The sequence below is a fragment of the Carettochelys insculpta genome, chromosome 30 (assembly GCF_033958435.1).
Source record: "Carettochelys insculpta isolate YL-2023 chromosome 30, ASM3395843v1, whole genome shotgun sequence".
In the NCBI taxonomy this organism is placed as follows: Eukaryota; Metazoa; Chordata; order Testudines; family Carettochelyidae; genus Carettochelys; species Carettochelys insculpta.
In genome coordinates this window covers 10,639,519-10,663,511 of record NC_134166.1, presented here as the reverse complement: position 1 = coordinate 10,663,511, position 23,993 = coordinate 10,639,519, and the positions used below count along the sequence as shown (strand labels likewise).

Below are 23,993 nucleotides of genomic sequence, written 5' to 3'. Positions count from 1 at the left end.
ACCCCTTGCAGGGGAGGGCGACACTGGCCAGCGGGTGCTCTGTGGGAAGGAGTCAGTAGTGACGGAAGGAGCAATGGGCTGAAGTTACAGCAGGAGAGGAGCAGGGTGGATATTAGGAAAAACTGTTAAGCTAGGAGGGTGGTGCAGCACTGGAATGCGTTGCCTAGACAGGTGGTGGAATCTCCATCCCCGGAGGTGTTTAAGTCCCGGCTTGACAAAGCCCTGCCTGGGACGATCCTGCTTGGGGCGGGGGGCTGGACTCCATGACCTCCAGAGGTCGCTTCCAGCCCTAGGAGTCTCAGGGGGTGGGGAGGGGCTGTTCAGCCGACAGTGTCCTGCACGGGGCTGGCCCCCCCGGCTGTAGGGCTGCCGGGGGCGGGCGGGAGCTGGAGGGTCTGGCTGGGAGGACAGCCCGGGGGTGGCCAAGGCTGCCCGGCGCTGGCACGACAGCGGTCGGGCTCTGTCCGTCGCGCCTTGCTGCAGCCGTGCCCGGCCGGGCACGCAGGGGGCAGCCGGCGGGCACGGGGCGGAGCCGGGGACGGGCCACCCCCGCCCGCTCCCGGGGCCGCGCGGCCAGGCGATTGGAGACCCGGAGGGCGCCCGGAGCTCTCGCCGGGCATTGGCCGCTCCCATGGCAACAGGCAGCTTGTGGGGCGGAGGCACCGCCCCCTATTGTGCTGCTGGTTCCAAGCGGGCCCGCGGGATCGGGCCCGGATCGGGCCCTGGCTCCCTCCTGCGCGCCGGCCTCACCACGCGCCCCCGGGCTCCGGGAGCTCGCGCGGCGGCGGCCCCGGGGAGGCCCTGCCGGTGCGGGCACAGCCGCGGGGAGGGGGCGGGGGGTGACTCGCCGGCGGGCCATGGCGCGGGGGCTGCGCTAGCGCTCGGGGTGCGGGGCCCCGCGGCGCCCGGGGAGGAGCCCCTGAGCCGTGCCATGGCGAGCGCGCCCGCAGGTATCCGCTGGGGAGCGGGGGCGGGGGGCGAACTCCTGGGTCCTGCTGCGGGCTCGGAAAGCGGAGGGAGGTCCCGGCGCGCCAGGGTTCCGAGCTGGGCTGGTCTCCAGCACTTGGAGGGAGCCAGTCGGGCCAGCCCGGGGGAGGCGCTGGGAGCCGGCGGGAGGGAGCGCACGGGGAGAGGGCTGCGCTGGGGGGCGAGCCCGGGCCAATGGGGGCCGGCCGGCCGCCCCCCCGCGACGCCACCGTGTTTGTTTTTGAATGTTTTGCATCGGTCGGGGGGCGGCGGGGCTGCGCCGTTGGCTGCGGGCGCGTCCCATCCCCGCCGGAAAGTTAGTTGGGTTGTTTTGCGCATGAGAGCAGGGAGGGGAATCTCCCCTCGGGCCCTGCGCGGCAATCGGATCCGCACCGAGAACAAAGGCCGCGGCCAGGTAGGACCTCGGCTCGGGGCTGCCCCCCGTAGCCAGGGCCCGGGAGGCCTGGCCAGCAGCACCCCGGGCCAGGCGTGGGGCTGGCAGGGAACGGCCGGGTGGGGAAGCACAGCGAGAGCTTCCCCTGTCGGGATCTGCCGAGCCACATCCCAGCACCAGGGCAGGAGGAGGCAGAGGCAGGTCCCCTGCACCAGGACACCGAGCGGGGAGGCTTCCTGCGGGCAGGTGCTTGTCATTACCCCAGTCCTCTTCTGGCAAGAGACAGAGCACAGCAGAATGCAGGGACTCCTGGCGGGGCCCTCATCCCCTGTCCAGGGGATCCCTGGGCTGGGCTGGGGTTAGGTAATGTACCCCAGGGGGTTGACTGGGGAGCTCTTGTACCCAGAAGGGTTTCAGCGCCGGGGAACCTGGGTGGGAGAGAAGCCACGAAAAGAGAAGCGAAAGGAAGGGTGAAAGAAGGAGCTGGAGGGGAGAGCTGGTGTGTGTTGGGAAGGGGAGAGCCCCCAGCCGCTGCAGGGGAGGATCTCTGGGTGTGGAGTGAAGGCCCCCTAGTCAGCCTCCTACTTCCCCGCCACAGATGCTGGCTGGGGGCTTCCTATGGCAGAGTAGGGAGAAGAAAGAGGTGCAAATGGGGCATAGGTCTTTGCGGAGTACTCCGCTGCGCTGTCTCTAGCTGGGGAAGGGACATGTTTGCACACCTAGCCCCTCAGGTCTGCCTGCTGGTGACTGGCTGCTCACAGTAGGCTTTATGCTGGTTTGTTTCCTAGGCGTTGCTCCCAGTCCCTGCTAGCCAGGAGGTGATCAAGGTGCAGCTGGGAGCTGCCCCAAGCTGGAGCTTGCCTGGACTTTTGCTCCTCTTACTTTAAGGAGTGGCACTTTCCCATCAGGCTGCTAGAGTGCAGAACCTAGGGAACAGTGGCAAGGAGGGCCCTGGCCCTGACGGGCCCCACTGTGGGAACCGACACCAGATCCTTCCGCCCCATCAAGCAGTCAGCTGCTGCTCCCTCCTCCGCCTGGTCTCTGGTTGGGAGCTCGGCCAGCAGGAGGACTTGGTGGTACAATACAGCCACCCAGGGAACTGTGCTATGAGTTGGTGTTTATGGATTGCCTACCTCAGCCTGTTCGCCAAGAACTTTGCTGAAGGTAAGTGCACGAAGGCCCATCCATGCTGTGTTGTGCATGCAGATCCACGAGTCTGTGCACCAGGGGCCTGACCCAGAGCCGCTGAGCCCAGCGGAACCTTTCTGTGGGTTTAAATGGATGTTGGTCGGGCCCCAGAGCTCAGGGTATGCAGCAGGGAGGGTGCAGGAACTGCTGAGTGCATGGTTAGAGCAACACAGAAGGATAATGCTCCACCACGGGACCACGTGCCTGGATTGCAGAGACGGCGATGCTGCCGAAGAGGAGGGAGAGGGGAGAATCCCAGACATTCACCCCTTGGGGTGGTGGTGCCCTGCCCAGCAGCAGGTTAAATTAATGGAACTCTGCTGGGGATGCTCAATCCGGCTGGCAGTAGCAGCTGGATCCCTGAGGGCCCTGGTGTCTCCCTTGCCCTGGAGTGCCAGGAGGCAGCCGGCAGGGTAATTTGAGGGCCTTATTCCTTACCACAGGGGGCCTGGGGTAGAAGTGCAGTACATCTCCCCCCCACCACCACCCCCCGCATCACACGCCCTCCGTTCCTTTCCCCTCAGCCCAGCGTTCTGCAGTGATGCAGGTATCTGTGGACCACGTTTGTGGATCCAGTGTGGATACAGATTTTGTATCTATGCAGAGCTCTAAAGATGGGGAAAGACGGTGCCCTTCTGTGTGCAGGCCGCTGGGATGTAGGGCTGGAATGTGCTCTGTCGGTGTTGCGCACACAGCAAAGCCAGGGCCCCAGGTAAAGCAGGGCAGGACATGGCCTTATGTCTCCCCTTCTCTGCCTTTTGGTGATCTGCGATCCATGGGACTCCCTCCTCAGCAGAGCAGTGTGAGCTGCTCTTCAGGAGCCACCAAGATGTGGCTGCAGGAGCCCTCCCCTTGCAGGGTTTTGGGTTCTGCTCTGAGAGCACAGAGCACATGGGCTCTCCTCACCTAACCTGGACACCCGAGGGAGCACCCCAACCCAGGGCTTGGCTGGCTAATGAGGGGCCCACTATGACTCTGGCTGAGCCCCAGGGTATGGCAGGGGCTCTGCAGGTGGCTGTGGGCTACAGCTCAGGGCTCATCTTCCCCATGAACGTGAGCCATCTCTTGCTCTGACCCTGCAGGTAACGGCCAGGCAGAGTCTCAGGCTGTGGTTGGGCGCGTGGGAGAAAGCGTCATCCTCGGCTGTGACCTTCTGAACGCAGATGCGGCGCGTCCCCCTCTCTACGTGATCGAGTGGGTGCGCTTCGGCTTCCTGCTCCCCATCTTCATCAAGTTTGGGCGCTATTCCCCACGCGTGGATCCGGAGTACGTGGGTGAGTCTGTGCTCACTGGGGCAGCCGGAAAGCGGGGAGCTGGCTGGGAGAGCCCAAGGTGGTGGGACATAGCAAGGGGATGCTGGTGTGTATCAGGGTAGGAGGACTCCGAAGGGGCTGGGAGTACCGGAGGGGACGCAGATGTATGTTGCAGTAGACGTCTGGTGGGGTGGAATGCAGCTGAGGCCGTGCCAGCCTGCCTGGGGCTGGTTTTGTGGCATGTGCTCCGGTGACTGAGGTGAGGTCTGGGTGCTGGCGTTTGCCTTTCCTGAGCTGAGCCCGTCCCGCCTTGGGGCCCAGAGGAGCTTCCTGGCACAAGCCCCAATTGTTGCTTCCCGTGACTGTGGTATCTGGTGACCAGTCTGGCTGCTCTGGGCTGGGTTGCCTGTGGCTCTTCCTGTGTGTACAATGCACCAGTGCTCTGTCCACCTCTTGCTCCTCCCTGCACCCCCAGCTAGGCCCCAGCCCAGGGCTGCTGCTGTCAGGCTGCATTAGTCACGCCCCATGGGCTGTGCAGCACTGCATCTGAGGGCTCCCATCCTGCCCAAGGCCTGGCCCGGGGAAGGGGCGGCCATGGGGCAAGGCAGGGAGGCGAAAGGGTCCTTCCCTGCGGCTTGGACTGACTGGTCTGGGTCTCTTGGCTGGTCGGGATGGGCATGTGGAGGAGTTGGGGAGGGGGGAGCTGGCAGCTCCCCAGGAGGGCTGTGAGGAGCTGCATGGTACCAGGCCGGGTTCCCTCCTTGGCCCTCTTATGCCTAAGACTCAGTGCTGATGCAAAATGAGGGGGCAGGTGCATCTGTTCTCTGCCACACGCAGCTCAGCTGTGGGCGTGGCAGGGAGCAGGTGGGGCAGTGCACCCACTGAGGCAGGAAACTCCCTTGATGTGAGGTTCCCCTGATGGATATGCTGGTAGCTTCCCCTTGCAGGGAGGACTCCCCTCCCTGCAGCCCAGGAACAGGCCTGTCTGGAGCAATGTGAGACAGGTGCGCTGGGCTGGCTCTGAGTCTGTGTCCGTGTCTGCACTGGAGCGGGAGTGGCTCCGTGATACGTCTTTGTTTCTGCCTTGCACTGAGGCACACTCATTGCTGCAGGTGTGTGTCTTGCTGACCAATCTGGCTTGGCGAAGGCCCAGCCCATGGGTTAGTCCCTTCCCCAGCAAGGGAGAAACAGGAGGAAATATCTTGCCCTGCCCTTCCCCGGCCAGGGCTGCCAAGGACCCGTGTTCTCAGGCTCCGCTCAGGACTGCACAGCAGGCGGTGCGGGGGAGCTGGACTCTCTGCAGCACAGAACTTGGGGAGGGGCTGGGGGGTGCATCACAGGGCTGCGGCTGCCGGGAGCGGAACAGGCAGCAGATGAAGGTCGAGGCCTGAACCAGCCGCTGGCCCCTTTGTGCTGTGTGGTGAAGCTGGCACCCGGGCCTGGGCCACACAAAGGCTCTTTCTTGCCAGGGGCAGAGGTCAGATTGGTGCTGCTCCTGAGATCTTTGTTCCATGCTAATCCCATAATCCCAACCGGAGCCTGCTGCTGCTGAGGGAAGTCGATGCCTGGGAGCCAACCGCCACCTGGGCCGCCTGCGGCCTGCTGGGATCCCGTGGGAAGAGCCACAGGGAGCAGGGCTCCAGAGCCCTGAGCGCAGCGCTGAGCATGGGCTCTTGTGAGACGGTCACGGCCTATGCCCTGCGTCACAGCCCCCAGCCCCAGTGTTACTCCCCTCAACGCACACACTCCCCCTGCATGTCTCTTCATAGCCCTGGCTCCTGTTACAGCCCTGAGCTCCTCATCTGCAGTGCCCTGTGTCACAGCCCCCTCGTGCATCCACACTGCCCCCACGTCACAGCCCTCAGCCCCTGTGTTACCCCCTGTCCTCAGCTTTTCTTTCCACAAGCCCCTTGTCCCCACTCCTGTCACAACCATCCCCCTCAGCTCACTGCCCCATCCGTTGTCTGCTCTGTCGAGTGCTGCCCATCAGCTGTGCCTGCCTGACACGTCCACTCTTCCTTGCTCTCCACCCCACCCTCATTGCCGTGAGTACCAGACAGGTCCCCCTATGGGAGCGAACTAAGTCCTAGAACACGGTGGAACTGGGCATTTTCCTACCTGTTCAGGCCCCAGCTAACAGCAGCTCAGAGAGTTGCTCGGTATCTGGGGACAAACGGAACTCAAGTCTCTTTGGGAGATGTGGCCGAACCCCCTCACACTCACGCACGCGCCGGGGCTGGGCCCGCCTGTCCCTTCGCTTTTGTGCCTGGGGCCCTGCAGAGCGGTCTGAACCCTCCTGTGTGCACTGCCTACTCAGCCCTGCCTGGTGGGTCACTTGAAGGTTGCGGCTGGGGAGGGGATTTCGGCAAAGCTGCTAATTGGCAGCACTGGGCAGTGTGGGATTTGGAGGGAAGCTGCTGGGGAGTGGGCAGTGGCGTGGGAGGGGGATGTTCTCCTGCTCAGAGGGTGTTTAAAGCAGAACAGCAGCAGATTTCCGGGCTCTTTGCAAACGCAGAAGCATCAGCAATAGGATCTTCTCTTTCTCAAAGGGAGAGGATCCTGTTGCAGGGAACATGGCGAGCTTTGACTGGGGCAGTGCAGGAGGGCTAGGTAGGAGGCATGAACACAAAATACATCCCAACAAAGAGTTGTTACAGCAACTCCCCCAGGCTGCTTCTAAGGCTGCTCCAGCAGCCCCGGCGTGGGGTGGGACAGAGCCGGGGCACCCAAACTTTGCCCAGCTTGGACTGCACCGATGAGCAGTAGCAGGAGTTTCCCTCCAGCATGAACAGGGCTGGCTGCAAAAAAGTCACTGGCCTGTGCGTTTAAAAAAACACTTAAATCCCTCCTACGCCCAGGCTGGTGTCTTGGACACCCAAGTGCAGCCCTGAGAAGCCTGTGGCTTTCAGCGTGGGTCGAGCTGGGGAGGATTTAGGTGAAAAATGATCACTGCTTGTCAGCCAGCTGTAATTGTGGGAGAGACACCCCAGTGGAGGCGGGGGAGTGGGTAGAAATAGTTATCTGAAAAGCGGGGCCCAGCTCTTCTGCTGAGCTGACAAGGACGGAGTGCTCTCCCCAGGCGTCTTCGCCAGAGTCCCGCAAGGCTCCTCTGCACACGCACAGATCACCACCAGAAAAGCTCTGCCTTCAGAAGGGAGCTAACTCCACCTGTCTGCCTAACTTCACCACAACCAGGGTGAAGCCCGGGCCAGGCTGGAAGCCAGCGTCTCTCGGTGGCTGTGCTGATTCTGCAGGGCTAATGAGGGAGCATCTACAAAGAGAATGATCTGCTGAATAGCGAGATACTGCTTTGAGTGTACATTATTAGCCAGGGGCTTGCTCCCAGCATGCACTGCTGCATCCTTGGTTGGGACTATGGGGCTGCCCTCTAAGGATCAGGGAGGGTGGGGGCGGAAAGGGCTTTCTTTTCTACAGAGTCCCTGGTCACACTGCCATTCAACATGCTGGTTCTTCATGGCTGGCCATGGGAGGGGAGCCTATGCCCAGGTTGTCTGCGGTTCTGCTTCCCCAGCAGGGCACCTGGTTTACAGCAGCGGAGGCATTCCTCCTGGGCCAGGGCCCACCTCCCCGGCCCAGGGCCCACACACGGTGAAGCTGGATCACTAAGGACAGTGACCATCAGCCCTCTGGGTAGGCAGGTGCCCAGGTGTCTTTGCCTCCTGGTGCTCACTCATGACCAGGAGATGCTCTCGCACTGGCTTGTCCCCTGCACTCTGGCCTAGCTCCACAGAGACCAACGATTCCTGCTTCCCTCACCCCCCATCTTTCCTGGGACGCTGGCTCCAAGTGTGCTGTGAGGCCTGGTTTCTGGCATTTCTGCCTGGCAGGGCTCTGGGCTCCAGAGGCCCAGTCCTGTTGGTTCCCTGGTTAGAGAACTGCCCCTCTCTCCGTCTGTCACTCTGAGCTGGCTCCTGGCTCCCTGCAGCTGTGGCTGCTATTCCTGGTGTGTGAGTTTCCAGGGCTGGGGTCAGTGCTGAGGAGTCCCCCAGTGTGCTGCGGCTGAGCCAAGGCTCCCAGCTTGCTAAGAGTGTGGCTTGGCCCAGCTCCCTGCAGCCGTAATACAAAGCTAGATGGTCAATGCCGCATTCTCCCAGGGCTCTGTCCTGGGCCATTAGGTCTTTTGAAGGAGGCTTTACAAATCTTGGGTTCTGTCTGCTCTTTGCAGGCAGTTCAAGATCCCAGAAAATTCCTCTTGGCAGTGTTTGCTGTGTTGACTGGTGTCTCCCCCACCTCCCAGGTGGCTGCACTTCTGTAATTATATGTGCATCAGCCCTGAGGCAAGTGCAGTGCCAGGCATGGAAGCTGCAGAGAGCACGTGGGGGGGATGGTGTATCACGTCTCTCTGCTCCCAACAGTGACTGCCATAATGGAGTATCTCCCCCCTACCCCGGCCAGCGCTGCCGAATGCTGCAATTCCCAGCAGCCCCTGCATGCTGCAGGGTCCGCTCCTGCGGGGGCAGCAACCGCGCAACTGGGGACCACCTCGGCAAAGGGAGGGCAGCGAGGGGTTTGCGGACCCTCTCCTGGTGCTGAGGGAGGAAAGAGAAGAGCCTGGCTTGGCTCATGGGGTGCACGGAGAGAGCCTGGGGCTGGCCTGTGGAAGGCCTGGCTGGCCGGATAGACCCTGCCCAGAGGGCAGAGGGGGGTGCAGCTGGGAGGCTCACTGGCTGCAGGGTGGTGGGGTGGGGGCTGCCAGGGACACTTTGTCCAGGAGACAGGGGGCCTGGGAGAGTCTTTGGTCCAGAGCAGAGCTGTGCTGTGGGGAGAGGGGCTGGATCCAAGGCATAGCTCTGCTGGGGATGAGGGCGGGGGGGGGGGGGGCAACTCAATGACTCTCTTGTCCCCATGGCAACTGGCTGCTTATTTTCAATCATCCCTGGAGGCCGGGGGGTGAGTTAGGAGTCGGGGGGGGAGGGGCTGCCTGGCAGAGGCACCCATGTTTTAACCAGGGCTGTCAGGTTGGGATTTCAGCTTGGTTCCTGCAGTTCCCACAGGGCACTTTGCAGAGAGCTCTGGCTGGTGGCAGGAGCAGCTGGGAGGGGTCTGGAAGAGTCTCCTGTACATCCCCCTTACGGGGCGGGCCCCACCCCCAACACCGGGGTTGAGGGTGAAGGGGGAAAGGGAGGTGCTGGGCCCAGAGCAGAGCCGTGCTGGGGACCCTGAGCTACCCCGGAATCCCTCCCCACGTGCCACAACCTAAATCCTGACAGCCCCCTGCCCCGACATCCCATGTGGCACAGCCCCTCTCCGAGAGCCTCTGTCGCTGATACACCCCCCGCCACCAACCTCCGCTTTGACCCCCACTCCCCTGCCACCCACCTCGCCCCGACAGCCCCCGTCTCTCACGCAGCTCGTGCCACAACCTCAGCGCCCACTCCCATATCACTCCCCTGCCCTGACACAACCCACGTGCCACACCCCCATCCTGACACCCACTTGCGTATCACTCCCCTCGCCCCAAAATCCCCCCGTCCCTGACACACACCTGTCACAGCCTCTGGCCCTGCCAGCCTCCTGCTCTGATACACCCTGTGTGCCACAACCCCTCGCCCCAAACCATGCTGCTTCCGTCCCGCAACCTCCCACATACCCACCCCTTGCCCTCTGCTGCCTGACACCTAACTCTGTATGTGCCATGCTCACACCATACCACTGTGGCATCAGCTGCCCGCTCCCCCGAGCCTTCAGCTGTCCCCTGGCCTTTGCTGGGGCTGTCAGCCCCCAGAGGAATCACCCACCTACCCAGCGTTGTCGCCTAGAGTCCTCACCCAACCCCAGCCCCCAACCCTCATCCTGGCCTTGTCCCCTAGAGCCCTCGCCCAATCCCCACTGTCCCCATTCTTGCCCCCAGGGCTCCCACCCAAACCCACCAGTACCTATCTTGCTCTCTGAAGCAGTTGGTTGCTGGCCTTTGGCACGAACACCCCAGAGTCCCCCCCCACCCTCCAGCTGGGGGCAGTGGAGACAGAGGCATGGGCCAAGGCTCCTATCAGGCAGACACATGGGTTGTTGCTCTACCAAGGCCAGTCTGACGTTGCTGAGCACCAGGGACTTCCAACCCTGCTGAGTTGGGAGTGTCCCTGCTTGGCTTCGGAGTGCGCCCAAGTGTCTTCCTGCCCCCTCTTGGTCACCCTGAGCTGCCCTGGCATCCCTCTCCGGTTCAAATTGTTCCTTGGGTTGGCTGCCTTGCACACTAGGGTCACCTGCCATGGGATCGCTCAGGGAGGGGCAGCAGAGCTTGGGAGTGGGGGGTCACAGCTCTGACCTCTCTGGCAGAAGCAGAGGCAGCCAGGTGGCGCAGCCTGTGCCGGCCGAGTTGATGCCCGGGAACCAGGAAAGGCATTTGTCCAGTGTACAGCTGGTGCTGGTGAGGCAGGTGCATTGCCAGACCTGGGGCAAACCGTGACTCCTGCTGTCTCTCAGAAGGCTGTTTTCTCAGTGCTCCCATGGGCTGCTGGTCGGGCTCCCTATGAAGCCCAGCTGGGGGCCTGGGGGCCAGGAGTCACTTCCCCACCCAGAGGCCACTAGACAAAGGCCTTGCTAATCCAGGCCTTAAAGTCTGAGCCTCTTGTCCTCTGTCTCTGCCTGGCAGCTGGGCGCAGCCCACTCCCACGGTACTGGCTAAAGCAGGACATGGAGCTTCTCTTCCTTGGGGCTTGTAGGGCTGGTGGATCTTGCCGGCCTCCATCAGGATAGCTCCATGGGGTGCACTGGGGCGCCTTCGGAGCCCCTTGGGCATGGATTTAATGGGTGCCTGCACACCATGGACAAAGGCGGAGTAGAGCCAGGCTGGGGAGCTACTCCCAACCCGCTGCAGAGAGCTGAGTGTGGGGCCCAGCGGGGGCAGCTGCCATATTCCCCACCTGGGATAACGGTGCTGCTGCTGCACATTTTGTGAACAGTTCTTCCTCCTGCCCTCCTTTTCCTCCCCCTTTCCCATCTCCCCGTGTCCTTAAGTACAGCTCCCCCCTTCCAGCCACCCTGCCTCGCCCTCTCCCCCACCCTGACCCGCCACTCCCGCCAGACACAGGAGCAGCCAATGGGGGACCCGGCGCCTCCCTTGCATCCTTTTGAACTGCGGTTGCTAAGCAGTGCAAGGCTGGGGTCGTTAAGGTCAATCTAGTTTTGTTGCCAATCCTCTTGTGAATGAGGAGGAAGGAGTGGGTGGGGCATGGGGGTTATGGGGGGGTGGGGCTGGGGGAGGGGAATGGCAAGTGGTCCCCACTGCATTCTTTTTGCAGGGCTTAGTCCTGCCAATGGGGCCTTTGTTTTGGAGACCGGCTGCTGCAGCAGGATGGGGGAGGAGATTCTCCTGCAGCTCCCCCTCTTGCTGACTCTACAAGCCACCCCCACCTGGCCCTGCCCTAGTGTGATACCCACCAGCATTGCTCCTCCCCTCCCCCACCTGTGCCTGGAGGCTGTGGGCCTCTCAGCAGGCAAGCACAGAAGGGGCAGAGTGGGGTGGGGGACTCTGGGATTCCCAGCAGCCCTGGGCCTAAATCAGAGCAGTTCCAGCAGCTGCTCCGCTTGATCCAGGCTGCAGAGCAGAATTTCTGGAGCCGTGTCCTCTTTGCCAGACAGCTGCAAGGGGTTGGCACAGGGGACACTGGGCCTGCGATGCACCTGCAGTGGGCACCATTACAACAGGGCCGGGATAGAATCCTAGAATCCTAAGGCTGGAAGGGAGCTCAGGAGGTCATCGAGTCCAGCCCCCTGCTCAAAGCAGGACCAACCCCTGCTAAATCATCCCAGGCAGGGCTTTGTCAAGGCAGGACTTAAACACCTCCAGGGATGGAGATTCCACCACCTCTCTAGGTAACACATTCCAGTGCTGCACCTCCCTCCTGGGGAAATAGTTTTTCCTAATATCGAACCTACACCTCCCCCTCTGTAACTTGAGACCCTTGCTCCTTGTTCTGCCATCCGTCACTACTGAGAACAGCCTCTCTCCAGCCTCTTTAGAGCCCCCCTTCAGGAAGTTGAAGGCTGCTCACAAATCGCCCCTGCCTCTTCTCTTCTGCAAATCCCACAGGTCATGTGCTCCCGAACCCTAATCATTTTCCTTGCCCTCTGCTGGACCCGCTCCAGTGCATCCACATCCTTTCTGTCCTGGGGAGGCCCAGAACTGGATGCAGATCTGGCCGCTTCTCTGCACTGGCTGTTTGCTTCCGCTCCCGCAATGCAGCCCCTGTGGCAGTCAGCCACAGCATGGGGAGTTCTAGGCATGACAGCGTTACTGGCCCTCCTGGGCATGCTCTGCTCTGGTCTGCTCTACCGGCTGGTCTAAGCCGGTGCCGTTCACCGTGGGTGCTGCAAGTTCGGTTGCGTAGTTGAGAGTAAGCTTGGGTACATTTCAGTTTTACCAATTTCTAGTTCGAGGACTGTGGAGTTTAGCGTAGGTTAGCAAAGCCACTTCACTGTCAACCTCTACTAAGGGCTGGTGCAGGGATGGGGAATCCCAGTGAAATTCTGGGGTGCGCCCAGCCTGAGAGGGGATTGAGAGTAGGGCTTGGGGCAGAGGGGTATTGAGCACAGGAGTATTCATGTACGTGAGAGTGCAAACATGTCTGGTGGGTGGGGGGAGCATGTAGCAACATGCCACCTGGTCAGGAATGGACACTGCTGAGAAATGAGCACCCACCCAGCTGGACACCCTGCCACACCTAAACCCCGTGAGCGGGTCTCTGTGACATGGGTGGTAGCTTGGTTTGCCAGTAGAGCTTAGAATCCTAGGGTTAGAAGGAACCACACAGGTCATTGCGTCGAACCCCCTGCCAAGATGCAGGATTTGTTCTGCCTAAACCATCCAAGACAGATGGTTATCTAGCCTCCGTTTGAAAACCTTTCGTGAAGGAGCTTTCTCAGCCTCCCTAGGCAGTCCATTCCATTGTCCTGTTCTTACTGTCGGGAAGCTTTTCATGAGATTTAATCTAAATCTGCTCCGCTGTAGTTTGAACCCATTGCCTTTGTCCCACTCTCGATGACAAAGGAGAACAACTTTCCTCCATCTGTTACATGGCAGCCTTCCAAGTATCTGAGGACCACAATATTAATCTCCTCTTTTCCCAAGCAAATACACCCTTTCCTTCAGCCTTGGCTCACATGGCTATAGTCCGTCCCTTTGATCGTCTTTGTGGCTTGCCTCTGGATCATTTCCAATTTCTGTACATCCTTTCTATATATTAGTGACTGAAATTGGATCCAGGATGCCAGCTGAGGCCTAACTGGTGCTAAATAGAGCAGCACTGTCACCTCCTACGACTTACATGCTATGCATCTTTTAACACAATCCCAAACTGAATTTGCTTTTTTTTTTGCAACATCATCGTGACGTTCGTTCCCCAGGGTTCATTCTAAACTGTTGAACAATTTTGTCCCCTCAGTTCCCCAGCCTGGGTTGCCTTTTGCATTGCTTCGCTCCTGGGCTACGTCTACACGTGCCCCAAACTTCGAAATGGCCATGCAAATGGCCATTTCGAAGTTTACTAATGAAGCGCTGACATGCATATTCAGCGCTTCATTAGCATGCGGGCGGCAGCGGCGCTTCGAAATTGACGAGCCTTGCCGCCGCGCGGCGCGTCCAGACGGGGCTCCTTTTCGAAAGCACGCCACCTACTTCGAAGTCCCCTTATTCCCGTGAGCTCATGGGAATAAGGGGACTTCGAAGAAGGTGGCGTCCTTTCGAAAAGGAGCCCCGTCTGGCCGCGCCGCGCGGCGGCAAGGCTCGTCAATTTCGAAGCGCCGCTGCCGCCCGCATGCTAATGAAGCGCTGAATATGCATGTCAGCGCTTCATTAGTAAACTTCGAAATGGCCATTTGCATGGCCATTTCGAAGTTTGGGGCACGTGTAGACACAGCCCTGATGTGCCTGCACATGCCATCCAAAACACAAATCTCTCCCAGCTGCTCTGTGTGGGTCCTATAGCCAGCCAGCCACCCACGAAGTGCGCTGCAGGGGAACACCAGCAAACTCCCATTCCAGCCTCTCCCCCCAGAATGTGCGTCTTGTACTGCCCAGCACTCTCCTGGACAATACGAATTCATATAAAATTTATCATTTCATTAATAAAAAATTATATGCATAAAACTTGGTATCCCAAATGAAATTTCTCAGACACTTCACTCCAGCTACACACTGCTTTAGATAAAACAATAAGACAAGTTTATTAATTACAGAAAGATTTTAGGTGATTATAAGTAATGAAGCATACAAGTCAGCAATGGTTACAAGCAAATAAAAGATAAAACACAGTTAATAGCTAACGTAACAAGGTAAATGAATTCATACTGAAGGTTTCGCTCACCACATGCTCTAACTATCTTACTGGGCCTCTCCCCCAGTTCAGTTCAGTGTTAATTTCCTTGTTGTTCCTGTTCCTTGTTAGGCAGCTGTTGTTTACACCATGAACAGAGAGAAGGAGAAGTATTTCCTGGTGTATGTTCCCCTTTTTTACAGCTCTCTTTCTCTGAAAGTCACCTCCAACTGAGTTTCAAGAGACATGAGGTCTGTGGGAACAGGAAACTCCAGCTTTTTCTCCACCAAAATGTAGACTTCTTGCTCATACCTTTTTTCCTGCCGAAGAATAGCCACTTAACCAGGAGATAGTCCATTTGATCTTGTTGATCCCAGGCTGAGGCATCAGTTTTTCGTTTGTCTTTGAGGAACTGGTTTGTACCTGCTTTTCTAAACTTGGGACAAGGCTCAGTAGTGTTACACAGCAGAAACATAACTTTACATAGTGTCGCTACACACGTTTCACTAGGACAAAAGTGGTCATTAAATTGTGAGGTTCTGGATGACATCTCCCGACGCATACTGTGTACCGAATCCATTATAGTTTTGTTAAGAAAACGTAAACATAAGGCTACAGACCATCATAATCCCATTGCTGGCCCATGGTGAGGTTGTGATCCACCAGCATTCTCAGAACCTTCTCAGCACTGCTTCGGCTCAGCCAGCTACCCTCTGTTCTGAATTTGTGTGTTTAGTTTTTCCTCCCTAAGTGCAGCACTTTGCATTTGTCTTTAATTAATTTCATTTTGTTGTCTGCAGGCCGGGATTCCAATTTGTCGAGATCCCTTCGAATTTTAGTTCTGTTTCTGAAGCATTTGCAGCCACTTCTTGCTTTCTGTCACCTGCAAATTTTATCAGTGTAGCAGTGTAGTAACTGTTCCTACCTACAGGTCATGAATACAGATGTTAAAGAACACTGAACCCAGAACAGATCCCTGTGGAATCCCACTTGAGACTTTCTTCTAATCTGACATTGTTCCATTAATAGTTACTTTCTGTGTGTGGTCATTTAACCAATTATGCACTTAATGGTAGTTCTGCTGAGCCAGCATTCTCCAGCTTACTTATGAGAATGTCACGGGGGATTGTGCCAAAAGCCACGCTAAAATCCAATGGTTACCTCCCACCACATGCCCCTGATCCACCAAACCAATTACCCCGCCAAAGAAGGAAATCAAGCTGGTTTGGCATGATTTGTTCTTGATAAGCTCAAGCTGGCTGAAAGTGATCACCCCTTCATTCTCCAGCTATTTGCTGAGGAAATGTTTTATCCATTGCTCTTGTGCAGGGGTGGCCAAAGCATGGCTCTTGAGCGGCATGCGGCTCTTTGAGCTGTGAAATACAGATCCTGCTCAGAGCCATGCACTGGGAGTGCTGCCCACTGCTCTGGACACATACCCCAGCACTTGGCAGGAGAAGGGTGTGGTGGTGACAGCTCCAGAAAGTTGGGAGGGCAGGGGGTGCCCTGGCTCTGGGAGAGGGGGAGGGTTAGGGTTAGAGCAGGGAGGCTGGGGGTGCCTGGCTCTGGGGGAGTGGGAGGGTATTGAGCCACATATTATTTATTTATTTTTATCTAGATAGATAGATAGATAGACAGTGCGTGGCTCTTTGCACTCTATCCACAGCTATTTTGGCTCTTCATCCCTAACTGGTTGGCCACTCCTGCTCTAGTAGCTTCTCAGTTATTGAGTTCCCACCGATTGATCTATACTGGATCTTCCCCAGCTTCCACCCTCCTTTTTAAAGCTAGGTTAACCCTTCTCCAGCCTTCCAGGATCTCTCCTGTCCTCCAGTAGCCTGTGAACATTACTGCCATTGGCTCTAAGAGTTCTTCTGCAAATTCCTTCAGTACCCTCAGGTGACAGCATCTGTCCTCACTGCCAGGAATTCACTCACATTGCTCAGCAGATCTCTGATCTTTACTTATCCCAGGGACTTCTGCCAGCACAGCTGTGCAGTCAGAGGTGTGGGCTCATTTTTTCTTCACACTCCTAACAGACATGCTGCCCACACAAAACTTTGTGATATGGACCAGGCCTCTGATGGTTGTTCAGGCCAAGGGAATCTTGTGGAATGGGACTGTGCTGAGCTGGTCCTTCACAGTGCTGTGTGTCGATGTTACCGACTCTTCCTCTCATCCTGCAGAGACCTAATACGGATCCCGTCTCCATGTGGGAGAGGGACTGTGTGATGACCTGTAGTGCTGGGAGCCTGATGGGTCTGTGGGGTGTGTAACTCGTGCAGCCCACGTCAGCACCATCATAGAAAGAGGCGAGCCTCAGAGACGGCAAGGTGGGCAGGCCATTGTGTGTGTGCAATGAGGGAAGCAGGCAGTTACTTATGTTGAGAGAAAGTGGGTGTGCTCACACGCTGGATGTGTGCGGGGTAGGTGTGTCGGGAGATTGATGTGTACGCACAGCGATGTGACCACGGGCGGGGAGGTGGTGTGCACGCCGATGGGCAGGCGGCAATGTGTATGTGTTTATGGGTTGCACAGAAGCATGTGTGCATACTTATGCAGGCGTGGGCGTACACGTACGAGTCTTGAGCAGATGTCTCTCTCGCCCGGAGAGACCATCTATGGTATTAACACTGAACGACCCCTCGCGTGTCTTGTCACGCCCATGACTTTGCTGACGGGTCCTGCGTCTGCGTGCGTACGGACCAGGGTCTGTATGGGCAAACGTGGAATGTGTGTGTGTTGTGTGCTGGTGCGTAGCAGTGCAGAGTGTGCTGTGTGTAGCAGTGGTGAGCAGGAGGGTTGTTTAGCCATATGTGTTGGAGAAATGAGGTACTTGTGCCCTCTTGTGCGTGTCAGGGAAGTGGAGTAGTGTGTGTTTGTGGAAGGCGTATAGCAGCGTGGCTGCAGTGTGTAGCAGGGCCTGGGCACATGCCGTGCACCGCGGGCCCTGGGCTGAGCCAATTGCCAGTCGCGCTCCTGAGCCGATTATGGCTCTGATAATAGCCCTGGGGATTAGGGGGTTGCATTTGCTGCCTCTTTAGGGTTCTGATCCTGCTCGTAAAAGAGGCTGTGCACCGGCCCACCTTGGGGGCCCTGCAGCTCCAGACACTGGCCCTCCTGCGGGCCTGGTTTGCAGGCTTCTGCCAAAGCCCCGCTCCAGACCCAGCCTAGCACATGTGGTGGGGCAGGGAGGCTGGGACTCAAAGCTTGGGGCCCACAGCCCCTGCGGGGGTGGGGGGTGGAGATGGGGTTGAGCTGGGAGTTTGTACCTCAGACTCCAGGCAGGGGTGGGGACTGCTGGGAAGGGGCCAAAGTTAATGCAGTGGAAGAAGCCCCAGAGACTCATGGGGGTTCGTGAGGCCCCAGAGCGAGGCAGGGATGTGGGGAAGGGGTGAATGGTTCAGACATTTGAAGGTGGGGGTAGAGGGAGAGGGGCCAGGGAAGTGCTGCTGGGAGGCAGGGGCCTAAGGCTTGCAGGGGGACAGGGTTCACGAGGTCCCCAAGGGAGAGGGTGAGGCAGAGGCTAGAAAGGGGAAGCACTGGCAGTTAATGAGGGAGGGGCCTCCCTGCAGAAGCAGCAGCTGCTGGGGAGGGGGCATGCAGTGCACAGAACCTGTGGGGCTTGCAGCCGGGGTCTCTCATGTCACAGCTGGCAGAGGAGGCCGGTACCAGGGGAGGGGCAGGTCCCGGGCAGGGATTTTGGAGCTGGGTAACCCTGGGGCCCCTCTTTAGACCCTCTCCTCCAGCCTCCTTCCTGCCTCTGCCCTCCACTGCCAGCTCGCCCCTCATAATGCTGAGTGTGTGGATGAGCATGCAGCCCCGAGCCAGGCGCAGGCCAGGAGGCTGAGCTGCAGGGCCTCAGCCTGGGGCAGGAGCCATCTGGCCCCTGTGGCTGGGCAGGGGAGGCTGGGGGAAGAGGCTGTGCTGGGAGAGCCCCGGATGTGCTGAGTGGGGGCTGGATAGAGCTCACGGATCCGGAGCCAAGGGGGGTGAGGTGCTGCGCTGGCACTGCCCCAGCCCACCGATGGGGTTGGCACAGGCTGAGCATGTGCCCTGCAGCACGTGGCGGGTCCAGGCTTCCTCTGCAGGCGTCTGACGCTGCCCCCGGCAGCTGGGCGGGCCATGGCCGTGACAGGCAGGTTCTGCACCGGCAGGTCGCGTGCGGATCCAGGAAGGCGCCTCGCTGCGGATCGACCTCCTGCGCGCGGAGGACCAGGGCTGGTACGAGTGCCGCGTCCTCTTCCTCGACAGGCACAGCAACGACGACGAGTTCCAGAATGGCACCTGGACCCACCTCACTGTGAATGGTATGTGCCAGGCCAAGCGCTGGGGAGCTCCGGCGGGGAGGCAGGGCACAGGGAGAGAGAGAGGCAATGCCAGGCACATCCAGCCCCACCCTGCTACAGGCCTCTCTGGTTCCCTGTGCCAGGCACATCCAGCCCCACCCTGCTACAGGCCTCTCTGGTTCCCTGTGCCAGGTGCATCCAGCCCTACCCCGTTACAGGGCTCTCTGGTTCCCTGGGCCAGGCGCATCCAGCCCTACCCCATTACAGGGCTCACTGGGTCCCTGTGCCAGGTGCATCCAGCCCTACCCCGTTACAGGGCTCACTGGGTCCCTGTGCCAGGCACATCCAGCCCTACCCCGTTACAGGGCTCACTGGGTCCCTGTGCCAGGCACATCCAGCCCTACCCCGTTACAGGGCTCACTGGGTCCCTGTGCCAGGTGCATCCAGCCCTACCCCGTTACAGGGCTCACTGGGTCCCTGTGCCAGGCACATCCAGCCCTACCCCGTTACAGGGCTCACTGGGTCCCTGTGCCAGGCACATCCAGCCCTACCTCGTTACAGGGCTGTCTGGTTCCCTGGGCCAGGTGTGTCCAGCCCTTGCCCTGTCTGGGTCCCCAGGCCAAGTGTTTCCAGCCCTCGCTGTGTCTGGGTCCCTGGGCCAGGCATATCCAGCCCTACGCCGTTACAGGGCTCTCTGGTTCCCTGGGCCAGGAGTATCCAGCCCTCGCCCTGTCTGGGTCCCTGGGCCAGGCGCATCTGTCCCTCGCCGTGTCTGGAGCCCCTGGGCCAGGTGTTTCCGGCCCTTGCCTTGTCTGGGTCCCTGGGCCAGGCATATCCAGCCCTCGCTGTGTCTGGATCCCCAGGCCAGGTGTGTCCAGCCCTCACAGTGTACCCTCTCCCTCTGGGCACAAGGTTTGCCTGGCACCAGCAGCTATTAGAATACTCTGAGGCACCGTCACTGGCACCAGCTTCCCCACCTCTGTCAGAAGGAGGCATTGCCTCCCCTACATAGGGCCTAGTTTCCTAGAGGCACTGCTGTGGGGCCCTGCCGGCCCTATGGCAGGGGCAGTGGTGGGCACAGCCTGCTGGGGCCATGGTGGCTCCATGCCATGTGTCGGGGTGGAAGATGGGCATTGCCGGTGCAGGATCCCAGGTCTTGCCTGGACTGTGGGGTTCCCAAGTCCTTCGGCAGAGGTGAAGCAGCTGCTGTGACCTGGTGATGGGTGCGGGAGGGGCTGTGGCGTGCCAGGGGTTGGGGACGCAGGGCGTGCGGCTGGGCTGCGTTTGGCCTGGAGCCGGGCTTTGGGCTCTTCACCTCTCCCCATTGGCTGGTTGGAGTGCTGCAGGGGCAGTGGGGCTGGTGTGATGGGGGCCAGCAGGTATGTGGAAATAGCAGGAGCTGGGCTGGGCCCTGGCAGGAGGTGGCTCTGCCCAGTGCAGTTGTTCCAGGGAGCCCCTGGGGCTCACGCTGTGCAGGCCTTGGTCTCCCTTCCCCTTGTGGTAAATCCCTTACCAGCTGCGTGACCCGTGGTCCGAGGCCCTGTTGGCCCACGCTGGGGGGGCAGGGAAGTGCCAGGCTGCTTCCAGAGAAGCTGAGCAGAGAGCCAGCCGCTGGGCAGGCAGGAGGACGCCCGCCTCTGGCCTTCCCTGTCGTCACTTGTGCTTCCCCTGCGGGGCTTATTCTGGGCTGGAACCTCCTTCCAGCCCCCTCCCCCCGCTGCACTCTGGGCCTTGCCCCCCTTCCAAACTTCTGTCCCCTGTCCCCCTACCCCACTCCGGGTCTGACTCTGCTCTCCTGGATACACTCTGGGCCCATTTTCCCTCCTCCTTCCTCCCAGTACACTGCGGGCCCAAGGCCTCCCCACAGCAGGTGCACCCCAGTTTTCCCTGCATCCCCCTCCTGTATGTCCAGGCCCAACCCTCCCTGGGCTGAGGAAGCAAGCCCTGTGAAGAATGAGCTGAATGCAGCGGAGTGGAGCGGCACAGTCCTGTGTGCTCTGGCCTAGGGGCGGTGTGAGGCAGGCCCCGGTATGGCCCCTCCCTCCTCTTGCCTCCCTGAAACCTGGGAGCCACCTCCCTCGAAAGCCCCACTGCTCCCCAGCCTGCCCCTCGCAGGAGCAGAGCAGCCGGCAGCTTGCTGCACCAAGAGCTGGGGAGCTGAGGGCAGGGGCCTGGCTGCACCCTGCCCCACGGGGGGCGAGTTACCTCCTGGGATCCAGATCCTGTGTCTGCAGGAAGCAGCCCAGAGGCTCTGCTGTGCTTGGCCAGATAATGAGCCCACCCCGGCTTTGCACTGCCCACATGTTCCCACCCACGCTCCTGGCCAGGGCTCCAAGGTCGACACGATCTGACAGGGTCCCAGACTGAGCCCCCCCTGAGATGCCTCTGGGCACCCTGCACACATGCCTGAGGCACCCCAGGGGACATGTGGGCATAAATCTCCTGTGCCCACGCACCAGGCTAGCCCTGGGGCTGTTGGCCGGGCTGCACGGCCATGACAGCCCTCGGAGTCAGCGTTCTGCACCGGATCTGGGCACATGAGCCCGTGGCTGGGTTGCTGGATCCTGTTCCAGTTCTGTGCAGCCCAAGAAGCTCTGCATACATGAGGGGGGAGGGTATCCCTGTGGGCCCCTAGCCTGGAGGGGGTCACCCTGCCTACACTTGTGGGTGCTGTTCCTGGAGCAGACAGCCCCATCCAGGGCCCTGACCTCCGCTGCCCTACCCAGAAGCCTGCAACCAGACCAGGGCTGAGCCAGATCCACCTTCCTGAGCAAACAGCATTAACTCTTGAACCTCCCAGGCACTGGGCCCTGACCCTTGGACCCTGGGCAGTTCACTCATTGGCTGGGGGCACAGGAAGGGCCCGTTTATGGCTGCCCAGCCTCGTCTCAGTGCACCAGTCAGCCCTGGGGCTGGGAAGTCTGGATTCCAGGGCGGATCCCTCCCCTCTGCTTTTGGGAGCCACCTGTATTTCATGCCCTGTGCCCTGTTCCATCCCATCCAGCTGGGGAGGCAGAGGAGGTGCCCTCATGCCTCTTTCCCAGCTCAGCCCAGCAGTCCTGCCCCGGGCTGCAGGTGCCCAGCCATCGGCACAGGCCTGATGGAACGAGCCCCACTTTGCCTCCCCTCCCCTTCGCCACTGAAACCAGCTGTTGCCCCAGGGTCCCAGACGTCCCAGACCCTGGCGACCAGCAGAGCTGAGTGCCTGGGGTGCAGTATGGACAGTGCCCAGGCCCTCTGCAGTTGAGTGCAGCGGACCCAGGTCCTGTCCCAAGGAGGGTGGCATCTCCCTACAGGCAGACCCTGCCCCACAGCGCAATGTGTCCGTGTTCTGCCCTCCTGCCAGAGGAGCCTTCAGCAACTCGGGCCCACAGCGGGAAGAGGGCAGGGCGTGTCAGCACCAGCTGCTCTGCTCCCGGAGGGGCCACCTGGTTCTGGCACTCAGCAGAGAGGGGGCAGCTCCCCAGTAGGGTGAGATGAGAGTGCAAAGCCCTGGAATGCAGAATCCCGAAGACTGAGACTGGCTCATTCAGTTCTCCAAAGCTGTGTGCTTTCACTCCAGGGCGACTGAAATGCTGCCTGGCTGATTAGCAAGGTGCCCACAGCTCGGTTCTTATTGCTGCTGGCGGTGCACAGTCGCATGTGTCTCAGAGGACATAAAATGTATTCCTCCCTCGGACGGAAAAGATTAGAGGGCAGCCCCCACATCATGTCCCTCAGGCTGCTACAGGCTACCAGGGCAGCTCCCCCGCTGGCCCTTTGGGGATCTGGCCCTTTGCTGTTATTTATTCATTTATTTCTGTTGTCGTGTGAGGCGTCAGGGAACAAACCTTCTGGTTCTGGGTCGCACAACAGACTGTCCAGCCTGAAACAACCCTGCCCATTTTTCCCATTCACTGACCCTTCCAGCTGCCAGGGAAGCCCCTAGTCCCTTCTCAGCCCAGCTGTGCCCTCCCTTGCCCACACCCTGCCCCCTCAGCACTGCCCAGGGGCTGGTGGGGTTACTGAGGGGAGGGAGAGAAAGGAGTGTGCCCAGAACCACCAACAGGACCAGACTCCAGATCACCCATCACGCCCCTACTTCCCCTCCCTGAGACCTAGACTGTACCCTTCCCTTAGCCAGGAACCGACCCAGCCCTCCTGGCTCAGCCCTTGGCTCACATCAGGACAAAGACTGAGTGCCTGGGGCTGCAGCAGAGCCAGAGCGGGGGGCGGGGGTAGCATGGGGGATCCCGGCCTGCCCTGGGGCCAGCAGCACAGTTCTGGAGCTCTGTTTCCTGTCCTTTCCACAGCTCCCCCCACCTTCCTAGGGACCCCGCCAGCCCTTGTCGAGGTGCGAGACAGAGAACCCCTGAGTCTCACCTGCTCAGCCATCGGCAACCCCCAGCCAGTCATTGTCTGGAAGAGGAATGACCTGGCCATCCACAGCGGAGACAAGGTGCAGGTAAGGGAGGCTGATGGCGGAGATCCTGGCACTTTCCCAGGCTGTCTCCTGCTTCTCCCCAAGTGCTGGGAACTGGGGGCTCCCTCCCCCCAGCAGGCATTACGGAGGGGCAGGGCTCACACAGGCAGAAGGATGGCCTTCTGCAGGGGAGACAATTCCCCCATCATTTTTGTGGGGGCCCAGAATGAATGCAAGCCCCGCGCACTCTCGTCCAGCAACGTCTGTGGTCCGGCACAACCATGGATGCTGCTGGACCAGAGAACACCTGGACCAGAGATCCCCACTGCTTGGAGCCAGTCCGGCTGGCGGGAGGCTCTGCTGACAGCCCTGCTGCAGGGAGCCAAGGTCAGGGAGCCCTACTGTAGGGAGCCTGGCTGGGGTCGGGGATCCCTGGCAGCAGCCCTGCGACAGTGGGGAGCCACAGCTGGACCAGGGACTCCTGCCAGGGGAGCTCTTGTCAGGGCATTCCTGCCAAGGCAGGGATCCCTGCTGGCAGCCCCAAGGAAGAGCCCAGCCAGGGCCAGGGATGTCTCCTGGCAGCCCTGTGGCAGCGGGGAGCCAGGCTGTGGTGGGGAGCCTTCTGGTAGCCTAGCAGCAGGGTCCCCACCAGGAGAGGAGCACCCCAGGCAGCCTGGTGGCAGGGAGCTGGTGATGGCCAAGAGGGGAGGCCTGACCTCCCTGGGCTGGCACATTCCCTCGTTCAGGACCACTCAGGCCCTGGGGGTGTGGAGCAGGGAGGTACTAGGCCTCTGATGGTTGTTTGCAGCATCTCCCCCTTCCCCCAGTACACAACCCCAGGGCACTCAGGTCACTCCCCCACCTGGGCTGTGGGGAGGCAGCAGCGGCTGTGTTCTCCTCCCTGGCCTTGTTACTCCCAGGGCTGTGTGGGGTGTCGGAGCAGCAGCCCCATGTAGGAGTGAGCAGCAATGCCAGGGGCTTTGTGCTTCCCCAAGGGGCCGGTTCCCCACGTGGGGAGAGGAGGGGGTTCCAGAGGTGCAAGGGGTGGGAGTGAAGGGGCACAGTGCAGCGGTTGGGGCACAGGTGTGGGCATTATGGGCAAGGGGAGCAGAGGGCACAGAGTGAGGCGCAGGGGTTGGTGGAGGGGGATGTGGGGTGCCTAGGGAGCCGAGGTGGGACAGGGCCAGTGGGGGAGTGGGGCATGACAACCCCAGGAGCACCAAAATG

The 23,993-nt window shown here is 60.1% G+C and overlaps 1 protein-coding gene across 4 annotated transcripts in view; it reads left to right on the top strand.

Moving 5' to 3' along the window:
• The first annotated feature begins 899 nt into the window (after nt 1-899).
• The window catches only part of IGSF9 (immunoglobulin superfamily member 9), a 44,455-nt gene continuing 21,361 nt past the window's right edge, over nt 900-23,993 (top strand). For 2 of the 4 annotated variants that reach the window (XM_074980698.1, XM_074980695.1), the window contains exons 1-5: nt 900-950; nt 2,149-2,524; nt 3,631-3,822; nt 18,233-18,385; nt 22,657-22,808. In XM_074980698.1, the coding sequence (XP_074836799.1) occupies nt 2,467-2,524; nt 3,631-3,822; nt 18,233-18,385; nt 22,657-22,808 (555 nt within the window). In that variant the 5' untranslated portion in view covers nt 900-950; nt 2,149-2,466. Of the gene's footprint in view, nt 951-1,244; nt 1,382-1,586; nt 1,607-2,148; nt 2,525-3,630; nt 3,823-18,232; nt 18,386-22,656; nt 22,809-23,993 lie in introns of those variants that run through there. The other 2 variants (XM_074980696.1, XM_074980697.1) reach the window with 2 other exon arrangements.